The sequence below is a fragment of the Ranitomeya variabilis genome, chromosome 5, assembly GCF_051348905.1.
Source record: "Ranitomeya variabilis isolate aRanVar5 chromosome 5, aRanVar5.hap1, whole genome shotgun sequence".
Lineage (NCBI taxonomy): Eukaryota > Metazoa > Chordata > Amphibia > Anura > Dendrobatidae > Ranitomeya > Ranitomeya variabilis.
The window spans coordinates 652,943,571-652,957,377 of record NC_135236.1 but is presented as its reverse complement, the minus strand read 5'-3'; the positions used below and the strand labels follow the sequence as shown (position 1 = coordinate 652,957,377).

At 45.4% G+C, this 13,807-nt stretch overlaps 1 protein-coding gene across 7 annotated transcripts in view; it reads right to left on the bottom strand.

Annotated features, from left to right (window-relative positions):
• Positions 1-416: 416 nt before the first annotated feature.
• LARP1 (La ribonucleoprotein 1, translational regulator) overlaps positions 417-13,807 on the bottom strand; it is a 41,727-nt gene continuing 28,336 nt past the window's right edge. For 4 of the 7 annotated variants that reach the window (XM_077266401.1, XM_077266406.1, XM_077266405.1 and 1 more), the window contains 14 exons: positions 12,584-12,736; positions 12,268-12,430; positions 11,629-11,773; positions 10,862-11,036; positions 10,460-10,632; positions 9,542-9,931; positions 7,732-7,855; positions 7,285-7,490; positions 6,466-6,572; positions 6,210-6,367; positions 5,366-5,510; positions 5,167-5,276; positions 4,936-5,063; positions 417-3,907 (listed from right to left, as the gene is read on the bottom strand). In XM_077266401.1, coding sequence (XP_077122516.1) covers positions 3,710-3,907; positions 4,936-5,063; positions 5,167-5,276; positions 5,366-5,510; positions 6,210-6,367; positions 6,466-6,572; positions 7,285-7,490; positions 7,732-7,855; positions 9,542-9,931; positions 10,460-10,632; positions 10,862-11,036; positions 11,629-11,773; positions 12,268-12,430; positions 12,584-12,736 — 2,375 coding nt within the window. In that variant the 3' untranslated portion in view covers positions 417-3,709. The remainder of the gene's footprint in view (positions 3,908-4,935; positions 5,064-5,166; positions 5,277-5,365; positions 5,511-6,209; positions 6,368-6,465; positions 6,573-7,284; positions 7,491-7,731; positions 7,856-9,541; positions 9,932-10,459; positions 10,633-10,861; positions 11,037-11,628; positions 11,774-12,267; positions 12,431-12,583; positions 12,737-13,807) is intronic. The other 3 variants (XM_077266403.1, XM_077266402.1, XM_077266404.1) reach the window with 3 other exon arrangements.

The window sequence follows — 13,807 nt, the reverse complement described above, 5'->3', positions numbered from 1 at the left end:
CGCAGCGTCCAGATGTTACAGCATAGTGGAGGGAATTTTATGAAATCCCGTCTCCACTATGCGTGCAGGGCCGCATCCGGCAGCCCTGCGTAACCAGTTATAGACCGCAGCATGTCTAAATAAATAACCCAGTGTATGAATACAATGCGGTGATTCTGCATGTGATCACATCTGGAATCACCGCGCGTACAATCCACTACGTCCAAAGCGCAGGGATTCTAGAACGTGGAAACATACCCTAAGGATTTTTTTTTTTTTTAACCATGTAAAAATATGTGAGCTCCGCTAGGGGCAGTTGCGGGGAGAATCATGGATGACAATGTAAGCTATTCGGTGCCCACCGCTCTGGTTGTAACGTTATGGTCCATCGCTGATGTATGAATGCCAAAAAGCCAAAAAATAATTAACACTCATAATTTGGTCTTTTAAAGGTTTTTATTTTTATACATTTTTTTTTGTATTAAAAAGGAAAAAGAATTACCACAAATTACCATGACTAAAGCACAGCTATAAGCAAATCATAAACGCAATAAGAATGGATACTCTGAATAATATTAATGTTATAATACAAGCGCTCATTCAAGTATTTTACAATTTTTTTTTTCCTTTTTTTGTGTTTTAAATTTGTCTGTCCTTTAATGATTTATTGGAGTATAACGGGAGGGGAGGGCAAGATTATGTACTTGTAGCATTCCATGTTGAGGGGAAAGCAGCTTGCATGGAGTTAAGTCAAATCTTTGAAAAAAAAAAAAAAAAAAAAGGGGTTCTGGAATTTTGGGAGGTGGGCATATGATTGCGCAGGGGGCGGGGGAGGTGGAGGAAATGGTAAATTGGGAGATTATGACCCTGCCACAACATGATTAGAGGGTTCTGGACAGTCAAGTGATTGATGCTTTAAGGATCTAAACACTTGTGAAATCTAGAACACAGTAGTATGTGCTCCCTACAAAAGAAAAGTTGGGGAGTAAAGCCCATTACCAAGGTCCAAAATGCCACAAGAATACTAATAATGCACCAATTGGTGCTTTGTGGAAGCAGCTCAAAAGTGGGAAAGTGGGCAATGATCATAAAAGACTTCCCTGTGCTGGCACTAGGTAGCTCGCTACCGGTAAGCTTCAACCGGGCACTAGAATCATCAAATAACTTGCAGAAGGTGCAACAAATTTGGAAATGGTGTTTTCTTTTAGGTTTTTTTGAATAGTAAATAACAATTTTAACAAGGAAAAAAAAAAAAATTAACAACCCCCCCACCACCACCACCACCCTACAAAAAATAAAAATAAAAACCTGGATATCTAGTCAGGTAGGTAAGGATGTAACCATGTAGTCATGACCGATAACTGTATATATCTATACATAATAGAAGATATAGATTTCCTTAGCACAAATACCCCCTCCGAAGAAAAAAAAAAAGCTACGATTTTCCCGTTTCCGCAGCATAAATATGAAAAGGAGGAGGAGGTATTGAGAAGTTGTCTTAAAGCACCATCAAGATGTCTTTAAGGGGGTTATGAGCCCGTCACCCATACTCTACAGAAGAAAAAAAGACGACCACTCTTTACTGGTACCCTGGCAAAGTGTTTTTTTTTTTCCAGGTTTTTACAATGGGAACCATTCTCTTTCCTTTAAGTCGCCAGCAATTACATATTTCCTTAAGGATCCAGCCCTAAATTATTATTTTATGCAATGAAACCCTGTTGCATAATTACCGACAGTGTGCAGCGAGAAACCCGTACTCGGTGGGGAGTACAAAAAAAACAAAAATTAAGGTAAGGAAATGATGTCATCTCGGTGAATCGGCTACTCAATTGGAAAGGAAGTGGGGGGAGAGGCGGTGTGCCGAAATCCATAAATGAGTTGCAATGAATACCAAGAAAACACCACGGCCGGGGTCAACGATTCAACCCAAAAAAAATTGCTTCCCGACCCCTCCATCCGTTGAAATCTAAAGATTGATGCCTAGGGACCATGAGTGATACAGTAATGCGGGGACCACGTCGTCGCGTGGCGTCACGTACGCCCTTTTCTTGAGGTTACCAGGACCTTCCACCCTGACCCATATTGCATGAAATGTCAGTTCACATTGTTTGGAACGGCAGTTTAGGCCGAGCCGAAAAAAAAAAAAAAATACAAAAAGGAGATCCCGCACCATATTTTGGGCTGCTCTACGTCAATCCCCTTTCGAGAGGCAGCCGTCAAATTTGAAGAACCAAGAAATCTAAACATTTTTTTTTTTTAGAAAGCCAAGATGACGACGATTCGGCAGTGATATGGTAAAAAAAAAAAAAAAAAAAATTTTTTTTTTTTGCTGTAGGATCATCGTGGACATTGAGGACCAGGACTTTTTCTCCCAACATTTGGTAAAATTCTAAGCCTAAAAGACACAGCAGATGCACAACAGCCAACCCTCGCAGTGCGTATGCCTGTATACATGGGTATATAGGAAATGTATATACACATGTATGTACACACATCAATTACCATAATACAATACTTGCCAGGAAGGGGGAAAGAAGGATGACAGTCATTCTCTGCACTGAGTGACAAACAGTCCCATAAAATACCCACTAACAACCCTGTGGGTACGTCTACGGTGGACAGGCGGCAGTGATGAGAGGGGTGAAATAGTTGCCACGCGTCGTCGAACCACTCTGCAGTCTTTTGCTTCTTGCTTGGCTGCTGCCAATTCTTACGTAGAAAGGGGGGGGGGGGGTGGTGGGACCCCAAAAAAAAAAAAAAATGGCAGCTCACTGCAAGTTTCAAGGTTACAATAAGGCAACTTTTTTTTGTACTCCATTAAATCAAATCGCTTAGAATTATTTTTAAAGGGAAAAAGTGAAGGCAGGTGTTTTTTTTTTGTTTTATAAAGTTTTTTTTCTAAGTTTTTTTTTTCCATTTTTCTTATGCAGCCATTTGCTAGTAAAGTTTTCAGTCTTTTTTTTTCTCTTTCACAGTCTGAAGTAACAATAAAACAAAACAAAACAAAAAAAAAAACAAATAAAAATATATATATATATCTTTGAAAAGAAAAAAAAAAACAAAACAAAAGAAAAAGCAGGGCTGTCGTGAAAGCGATGAGCTGTGCGCAGATGAGTTTTCTTAGAACGATTTTTGCTGTAGGATGAAGTGAAGCCGAGAGATACAGCATCACCTGGAGGATGTAGGTCAGATCCTCCGCGTCAACAGGAAGAGGAATCGCCTCCCGGGTTGGGCTTCAAAGCAACGGTATGTTTTTTTTTTCGTGTCCTTTTCGAAGCCCGTAACAGCAAACTTCTGGTAGCCCATGTAGCAATCAAGAGCCGAGATGAGGCCTGCGCTCATTTTTGCCACCCAGGCAGTCACAAGGAGGGCAGCATTTCAATAATTTAGAAGAAAAAAAAAAAATAATAATAAAAATTCTTTCCCTCCCAACACAAGCCTCTTCTTCTTCCTCCAGGTTCCTGCTTTTTAAAAAATAAAAAAAAAAATTTATATCCCTAAGCAAACTAAAAACTTTTCTTCTTTTGGGATAAGCATCCGCCACCCTTGCAGGAAAGCCACGGGAACAGTCTGTTATCTCCAGAACGTGGAGTCTCTGATTACTGTAGGAAGTGGAGGCCCATACATTCCTACACACCGCCAGGAAATCTCCCACAGGTTCAACCTCACCCCTCAAAAAAAAAAAAAAAAATAATAAAAAAAAAAAAATCATTCTTTCCGAGCTTCTTTCCTAATTTCCTCCTCCTGATGTGCCGGAATCCATGGTGGCGGATGAGGGTTGGCTTTGGCCTTTGGCTTCCTCCCGGGTCGTGTTATTGGATGACTGGTGACCTGATCCTTTGCTGGAAGACTGTGAGGGATACCTTCTCCTACCTTCACCCGCTGACAGCGAGGGGCGCCTCCTGGAGCCCGCATCCTCCATTGGAGGCTGGAAATGAATTGGTGAAAAAAGAGTCACATTAAAGAAGGATTCTGATAAAATTTAAGCCATTACAACCAATTTTCGCTTTTTTCCCTGCCCTTCTTCTAAAAGCAGTCTTTTTTTTAAAAAAAAAAAAATAAATAAATTCTACTGTCAGAGAGTAAAAGGGAAAAGGCAGCATGATGTAGAGACTGAGACCCTGATTCCAGTAATATATCACTTGCTGGTCTGCTTGCTGTCATTTTGATACAATTAAGAGTTTTCTCTGCTGCAGTGCTCAGAATTCTGAGCCCTGTATAACCCCGCCCACATCACTCATTGGCAGTGTACACAGCCAGCTGACAGAAAACTACCAATCCATGGTGGGGGCGTGGTTACAGAGCAGTTGACTAGGAGGCACAAGACACCTAGTCCTGTAGTGATAATCTCCTGCTGACAAAACTTTGATGTTAATTGAAACAGAAACACAGTCTAGTAAGTGACACATCGCTGGAATCAGGCTCTCTTCCACTACATCAACCGGTTCTCAGATTACATAACAAACCTGATGACAGATTCCCTTTAATTTTTACAGGATGAGTCGGTTTTGTTTGTTTTTTATTTTTTTAAGGACACCATTCACTTTACTACATATAATGTTCTGAAAAAGGAGGAAAAAAAAATCCAAACGTGTTATGAAATGATTGATGAAAGTAAAAAGACTATTTCCTCCATTGTTTTGGGGTTTCGTATTTTCGGCATTCTTTGAGCGGTAAAAATGAACTGACGCGATTCTGCATGTCAATTTGATTACGTGGATACCAAACTGCGGAGATTTTTCTTTTTTTAATTACTTTAATGACTGAAAAAAAGCAAAACAAACAAAACTACCTGCCATTGGGAATGGAGGGGTGGCTGTGCAAGAGCAGCTCTCTCCTGCTGACTGGTGGCGCACGTTACTGCAGCTGAGCCCATTGAATCCCCCCCCCCCCTCCCATTGTGTGGGAATGTACTCTTAAAAAAATCAATCTCGTCTTACAGCCAGGATGACTTACATCTACTCGGAAATCCTCAAGCCGGCGGAATTTGCTCAGGTATTCCTGCAACTTTGGATCGATATCCAGGTTTTTGGCTTTGGAATATTTCAAAAAGGCCCAAAATTTCTCAAGTCCGTACAATTGACCTTTGAAGGAAAAAAAAAAAAACAAAAACAAGAAAAAACACAAACAGATTACCCCAGCGCCAAGATCAAGGCGGCAGCAGTAGCAGAATGTCATATTACGCACCGGTCTCATAGTCCCTCCTGGTCTCTTCCTGGAAGTCCCGGAATATGTCCACTCGGAACTTCTTCTCCAGGCCATAGCTGTAATATCGGAAAAGGCACTCCAAGCCATACCTGAACGCCAAGACAAAAGGTTAATGTGGGAAAAGCCAAAAAAAAAAAAAAAAAAAAACGGCAACTGCGCCCAAGAAGACGCCTCTGACCTGTAGCCTTCCTTTCCATCCTCCACAGAAAGCTGCCGGAATTCTTCATACATCTTCTTGTTGAAGTGATCCCGAAGGAAGAAAGACCAGAAACGGAAGAGCGTGTTCATCTCCTGGGACTGGCCAATGCCTAGCCTTTTCCTCTCTGGGTGAGAAAGTAAAAAAAAATAATAATAAAAAAAAAATAATAATAAATGACAGTCTCATTATTGGCATGGCTGTGATCGGTTGGCGCAACATGTGACCCGGCCTGTATGAACGCCAGATCATGTGTGGCGCCGCCATCGTGCTCCGGTTAGTGTAGAGACAGAGTAAAAAAAATATATATATATATATATATATACCTCATTTTTAATAACCAGCCAAGGGGAAAGCAGATAGCTGTGAGCTGGTTTCTTTATGCTGGGAAGGGGCCAATATCCATGGATCTTCCCAGCATATTAAGACCAGCTCACAGCTGTCAGCCTTCCCTTGGCTGGTTATTAAAAATACGTCTTTTTTCATTTATTAACCTGTACAGTTAGCTACACACGCAAAAGCACTGCTTAAAGTTTATTATTTTTGTATTCTATGTTATTTTAAGTAAATTTTCCAATCCACATTTGTTTGCGGGGCAATTGTCCTACCCTTACCCCCACATTTTGCTTCCTTTTGCCACCCCATAGTGATACTAAGACCACCTTAGAGCACCAAAGTTCAGATTCCCATTGACTTATAAGTGGTTCGGGGTCAAGTTCTGGTACCTGAACCGAACTTTGGACTAAAGTTTGGCCGAACCTCAACAGCCACGTGTCCGCTCAAGCCTAATATAGAGATATCTAAATTTTGTTGGCGCCCTCCTCACCATTAAGGCAACGTCGGCGGTACTTGTGGTAAACGTGTTGTGTGAATCCGTTCTCTTTCAACAGCTCGTGAGAAGGATGCTGGAACTTTGGCAAAGACTGAGGTGTACATCCAAAGTTGCTCAAAGCTGGAGCAACCTCAGAGGGACTGGCGTTGGAGCTACGGGAGAAAAATAAAAATTAATGTATAGACCGATGAACTAGTCGGCTTGCTACCTCCATACAACTGCTGGGGTCTTCCGCGAGATCGTAGCTTACCTGACAGAGGCAGTTCGTGGTCGATGTTCCCTTGAATCCATTACCCACCCAACGTGGCATTCCATGGGTGGGTTAGAGCTGTGGCGCGTTTTTCTTTTCCGTGGCGTCTAAAAACATTTCAGAAGTATTAACGGACAATCCTCTGCTCCTCATATTAGGGGGTCTGGTTTAATAGGATATTTAGGAACCCCTCATTCATCATGAAGACCCCAGTAAAATTTCCTCTGCCTCATGCCAAGCGTGCGCTCAAGTACTGTGAAAAATTAAATGGCGCAAAGAGAAAAGTGAACGTGGCCCTTAAAGGGGTGATCCACGAACGTTTATCATCTACACATACGTGCTAAATGTGTGATCTCTTGATGGGACCCCCCCATTGCTAAAAGAAACAGGGTTCCTGTGTTCCCCATAGAGTTGGAACAATTCGATTTCAATTGTCCTGGTCTGGCCGGTCTTTACATCTGTGCGCATGCATGACCATTAACTTCTATGGGAGCAATGGTCACAATGGAAGTGAATGGAGTGGTAGGCATGCACATTACTGATTAATTCACATGGAGGACCCTAGTGTGCATCCGTGACCAAAGCTCCATTTGCTTCCATGGGCATAGTACTACACATGTGATCAACACTCCCATAGAAGTGAATGGAGTGGTGGTCATGCATGCACACTACCACTTGATTCACGCAGGAAACGTGGGGTCCCAGCAATCCCACATTTATCACCCACGGATAGGTCATAAATGGGATCACTCAGTCTGGGAATAACACCGCAATGAATCCAAGTTATTAAATGCATTTAAAAACCAGCCAAATCCTCACCTTTGCATCGATTGTCCTGCCCTCCTTCACAACCGGGTAAAACCGAGGAGTAAGTGTGGGATCTTTCAACCGGGGCGTCCGTGGGGTGCGTGGCGTCCGTGCATTGCGGTAATTTGGAGATTCAGGGACTGTGGTCGGTAGGGAACGGGCAATTGTAGAGGGTTCAGGTGCACCAAACAGCTTGTTAGCCAAGGCATCTGTGGGAACTGTAGGTTAATAACAAAAGCAAAAAATAAAATGTCGACGTTCCCCTTTAAACAATTCATTAAACTTTTTTTTTTTAAATCCCTCTCACCCCACCTGCTGGCCATTACCAGCATTGCAGGGTAGATTTATACAAGTCTGCTGCCCTCCAGTGGAGAAAATAGAGAAATGCACTGCATGACGCATTATCTCACCCCATACTTATAACATTTCTTACATTTTTAGCAATGGGTTAATGAATACCTTGCTGGAATCTTGGAGGTCCAGGTGGAACTTCCTGATTTGGATCGACAGGGGGTTCTGGGGTTAATGTGTCAAACTGCTCCCGACTGATCATATTCACTTTTTTGAAGTTCTCCACCTCTTGCTGCAATGAGAAAAGATGTAGGGTCATATTGGGGGCACAGAGTGGCTTGTACTACACCAAGGAAATCAGCACATTGCACTTTTTAAGGTTCCCCTGCATGTTTAAAATGTGGCCACAAGCCCCCACACTTACCAGAGAGGTCAAAAATTGTCCTTAAGGCCTCTGCTGGGCCATTATGCATTAATACAACTTTCAGTCTGCAGTGCTAGTCCATAGAAAGATTACTATTCTTTTTGGCATAGTATGCCTAGACTAGACTAAAGGGCAACAGCCGGGAACCTAATGGGCAACAGCCGGGAACCTAACGGGCAACAGCCGGGAACCTAACGGGCAACAGCCGGGAACCTAACGGGCAACAGCCGGGAACCTAACGGGCAACAGCCGGGAACCTAACGGGCAACAGCCGGGAACCTAACGGGCAACAGCCGGGAACCTAACGGGCAACAGCCGGGAACCTAACGGGCAACAGCCGGGAACCTAACGGGCAACAGCCGGGAACCTAACGGGCAACAGCCGGGAACCTAACGGGCAACAGCCGGGAACCTAACGGGCAACAGCCGGGAACCTAACGTCCAACAGCCGGGAACCTAACGTCCAACAGCCGGGAACCTAACGTCCAACAGCCGGGAACCTAACGGGCAACAGCCGGGAACCTAACGTCCAACAGCCGGGAACCTAACGTCCAACAGCCGGGAACCTAACGGGCAACAGCCGGGAACCTAACGGGCAACAGCCGGGAACCTAACGGGCAACAGCCGGGAACCTAACGGGCAACAGCCTGGACAGTACCTTCACAATGTCCGAGATCAAGTGCTGAGACCATCACCGGTAAGAGGATTCCCACTGAGGCACAGACACGTTATATCCTTTGTGAAAAGTGCTCCGGAAATTCATCCTGAAGAGGACAACGTCCCGTGTGCCAACCCACCATCACCTATCTGATCATGACCAACACTCACTAGAATGTGCCCATTGACAAGTCACACGACACCCGGACCCACAAAGTGCTGAGTGCACGGACCGCCGACAAGAACACTAGACACAGCAATCACAGCTCTGCTACACCGTGCACTGGCCATAGCAAACAGCTACTAGGCCGGGGCATTTAAAGTAAAACGCCAACCCTGGAGCCAAAACCGAAAATTGGAATAGAAAATTGCTTAACTACTAATTCCAGTAGTTTGTTGACAGCTCTGAGGGGAATGATTGTTTTATTCTGCTACACCCCAATGTAAGTAGGTCTGGCAACAAGTTATTGGGTTACTACTTAAAGGGGTATTCCCATCTCCAAGACCCTATCCCAATACACAGTAGGAATGTAGTATAGTTCTTCAGATTCGCTATGTCAGTTACCCCATGAGCAGGGCATTGCAGTAACTTACACTAGAAACTATTACTACTATATGAGTGGTCGTAACCATGGATACCTAAGCTACTTCAATGCCCTGCACATGGGGTATGCAACATAGCGAATCAGAAGAACTATACTACATTTCTAACTGAGGGCTGTGGAGTTGGAGCCCATTTTGGTGGAGTCAGAGTCATGGAAATTGAGGAGCTGGAGGCTTGGCTTACCGACTCCACAGCCCTGATGGGTAATACAGGAAGCTTTGTACTAAAGAACATCTTCAAGGAGACCCTACACAATTTGGTACTGGGTACATGGATGGCGGCCCCCTCACTCACCTTGATCTGTGAATACTCCGGCTCGAACTGCTCCGTCCACAGGTCCTGCTCGTAGTAGTAGAGACCGTCGTTGATCACCTTTGCCCATTCGGAGCTCATCTTCGCCCGGGACGTGTGGTTGCCGGTGCGGTCGCCCCCGGGATGTTTGCGCAGCGACGGTGGGGTCTGAGTTACTATTAGGATTTTGTTCACGTCCCGATCGTCGATCTCGTAATCAGAGTCCTCATCCGACCAGTCGGTGAAGGTGTTCTTCCTGCCGTCTATCTGTTCCATCTCCTCGTCAAACATAAAGTCCAACTCTTCGGGCTCGTCTTGCTCTTTGGGTGGTTTTGGAATGGTCACCGGGGCGGGAGACGTCTGCGGTGTCGGCTGCTTCACGTCCTCTGGCTTCTAGGTCAATGTGAAAGAAGCGTTAGTGCTGGGACGGAGGGTAATGGAAAGAACGCACAGCCCTTCATCTCAACGGGCACCGATGAATGCGTCAGGCCCAAAGCCTGAGGCTGCACTAGTGAGACATTCTGATCGTCTGCAGCGGTCACACAGCTATACAAGCCTGTAGCTGCTGTAGTAAGCAGCGAACAGTAGAGACCTCCCATGAGATTACAAAACCAGAGTGTCCAAAAAAAACAAAACCCCTCCATCTGGCAAAAAGATTGAGCCCATTAAAGTTAACGGGATTCACACCGGGTGTCAGTCACACGGCCAATCCAGCACCGCCATTTTCACTGTTGTGCTTCTATAACGAAGCGGGACAACACCAATATCAGTGCGGCTGTGAACAGATCGCTAAAAGTCATAAACCTTAATTTTAGGACATGCTGGGAGTTGTAGTACCTCCAGCCTAAACTTCAATGTGATCATCTACCGTACCAGGGGAGGTGTTTTTTTTGTTTTGTTTTTCCCTCCAGAATTTCTAACCTTTGCTCTGGCAGGTGATGGCCGAGGCCTCTTCTTCACCTCTATCCAGCTCTCAGAGTCCAGGTCTGGTAAACTGGCAGAAAGCCCCTTTGGCATAGTCTTTAAGTTACTTACTTCCTCGGTTTTGGTAGCCATAGTGGGGCTGGAGGTGCGGGGAGAGCCAGGTGCAGATTCTGCAAATAGAAATGGGCGATGTAGAGCAGTAGTTCATAGCGGTGCTCCTCCATTTAGTACAGGCCTCATTTATCGTACCAGTCTAACAAGGCCTCGTTGCCTATAGCAACCAATCACAGAGCCGCTTTCATCGTTTCAGAGGAGTTTCAGGAATTAAAGCTAAATGCTGATTGGTTTCCATGGGCAACAAGACCAAATGAGGCCGAATGTGTACACAGAGGTGCTCACCCGTCTCCTTCTGGTATCCCTGCCGCGGTACAAACTCCGGGCAGTTGACGAGCTGGGAGAAGTCAGTCTGAGAAGCATCGGCCGAGGAAGGACCAGGCAGAGGCCAGGCATCGGGATCCTCTTTTCGCCTGATTTTCTCATCAATTATTTCAACAACTTTACTATCTTTTAGTGCCTAAAAAAGAAAGCAAGATATGCATGATAAAACCGGGGGGAGGGGAGAGAGGAGGAACAGCAGCAGCAGTAAGGGGGCCCGGCGCCAGAAGAGCGGATGGGGCAGAGGAGACAAGAGGGGGAAGCGACGACAGAGGGGCAGAGGCGACAGAAGGGCAGAGGCGACAGAGGGGCAGAGGCGACAGAGGGGCAGAGGCGACAGAAGGGCAGAGGCGACAGAGGGGCAGAGGCGACAGAGGGGCAGAGGCGACAGAAGGGCAGAGGCGACAGAAGGGCAGAGGCGACAGAGGGGCAGAGGCGACAGAGGGGCAGAGGAGACCGAAGGGCAGAGGAGACAGAAGGGCAGAGGAGACAGAAGGGCAGAGGAGACAGAAGGGCACCGGCGGCGGGGCCAGGGGAGACAGAAGGGCGGCGGCGGCGCCAGGGGAGACAGAAGGGCGGCGGCGGCGCCAGGGGAGACAGAAGGGCGGCGGTGGCGCCAGGGGAGACAGAAGGGCGGCGGCGGCGCCAGGGGAGACAGAAGGGCGGCGGCACAAGGGCACCGGTGACAGAGGAGACAGAAGGGCACCAGCAACACAAAGAACGACTGTTACCTTCACTATGAGCCCAATGTCCATGGTGAGAGCCTGCACCCTATGAAAGCTCGCTATTAGACCAATAGGCAAGAACCCTTCAGAATCCATCTTTCTGCGCAGGAAGAAATCTCGCTGTAGATTGTCCACACTAAAGTAATATTCTCTGAAAAACAAAAGGGCAGAAAGGATGCTTATTTTTCGGTAAGCAGAGCTGTATGAGGGCTTCTTTTTTGCGCGACGTGTTGCAGTTCTGACACTCTTCCGCTGGCATCACGATTCTTCAGGTCTGTACGATCACCGCTGAAGCAAACAGTTTTTTTCTCATTATTTTAGTGGCTTAAATAAATTCTGAATGTGACAGCAGCATGTAAATGAGCTCCGATCAATAATGTCAAAGGCAGATGCTGGCTGTATAACCGGGCTGGCACCTGTCTTGTATGGGACGGATGTAGATCATCAAATAGCACCAGAGTGGTCACTGCTCCATTTTGTTGACTGATACACGGTCAGTCTATGGAGTAGGGTTACATAACCGCCCTCTCACCACCAAGTGCACCAAAGTCATAAAGATACTTTGCACCATGCCAAAAAATACCTTTATTAAAGAGAGAGATATGGTCTCAACCAAGAAGAAATCGATCCAAAGACACCACTTACATCTGTCGCTTGATGTAATCCTTCAGCAGCTCCTGGTCAACACTGTACAGCTCTGAACTGCTCATGTTGTCATAGTAGTAGGTGATATTACTGGAATATTTCGGACCACGGGGCCCATCTGTACCTTCAAATTTCCTGTACCCATACTGGTACTCAAAATGAGCTGTGGGGGAATATAAAGAAGTGGGTCTATGAAACAAGACTAGACACGAGAAAGCAGCCAACCCGAAACCTATAAGTCCCATGGACTTGTACAGGTTTGTAGGGTTAGCATAGAGTCTTTTGGTGGCAAGTCAAACATGAAGGTAGGACTTACACCGAGTGCCACCACGTCCACCACGTCCTCTCCCTCTTCCCCGTCCTCGGCCCCTTCCTCTGAAGCCACCTCGGACTGTACCTTCACTTTTCACACTGGAAGCGTCTTCATAATCAGGCCAGTCCCTCTCCTGCTTGTTATCAGGATACCAAGCTATAAGGATAAAATAAAACATTGATAAGACTACAATCTTAGTCAAGCAATATACATTTTCAGACCTGGCAGAAGAATTCCTAAAACATTTGCAAGTGTAGCCGAGATATACGAGTCACAACTTTAAGACGTATTCCACCTCAAGGTGTGAAAAATTCTTCAGAGAGGAATCTCGGAGAGAAGGCAGATCTACGCAGGCAGATTTGACCAGAACGTCTACTGATCGGTAGAGATAGTGAGAATCACAAGACACTGTCCAATGGCTATAGGAAAGGAGCACCCGATAACAGTCATGGCCGAAAGTGTTGGCATCCTTGAAATTGCTCCAGAAAATTAAGTATTTCTCCAAGAAAATTATTGCAATTAGATGGACTTGTAATCTTGAGATGGTTGATATTGTTCAACAACGTTGGTTCTCAAGTCCTCAGACAGTTCTCTTCTCCTCTTTCTGTTCTTCAAGCTTAGTGTGGCACACAGAATGCAAAGATTGAGTGAACTTCTCCCCTTTTTATCTGGTTTCAGGTGCGCTTTTCATATTGCCCACACCTGTTACTTGCCACTGGCGAGTTTGAACAAGCATCACGGCGCTCAATTATTTAATCTAAATGGACCCAACATCGGCAGTACGTGCAGAAAAATGATCGGTCGCTCCCAATCCAGTTTACAAGGGATGAGCTGTCAATGGTTTGTTGTTTTAATTGTGCAATGGACGAGAATGAAAGCTGGTTTGGCCTATCGGCAAAAAAAACCCCTCTATTTCAAAAACGTATCCCTTGTATTAATGTAATGTATTTGCTACTGCAGCTCAGCCTAATTCACTTAAAAGTGGCCGTGCCGCAATAGTAGAAGCCGCCCACAGAGTAGCGCTGTCTATGGGAAAAAAAAAACCTTAGATCCTTTAGACAGGTTTGGACGTGTCGAGACTCCTTGGGCGACGCAGAATAGTCACATTCCCTTTGCTTCGGCTCCAAATAACCTTTTAGATAGAAATGCAATCAGTTATCTGCCTGCAGTATCCATTTACGCTTCCCTTTTTGTGTCTTATTTCACTATCTTTTTTTAAAGTTTGGA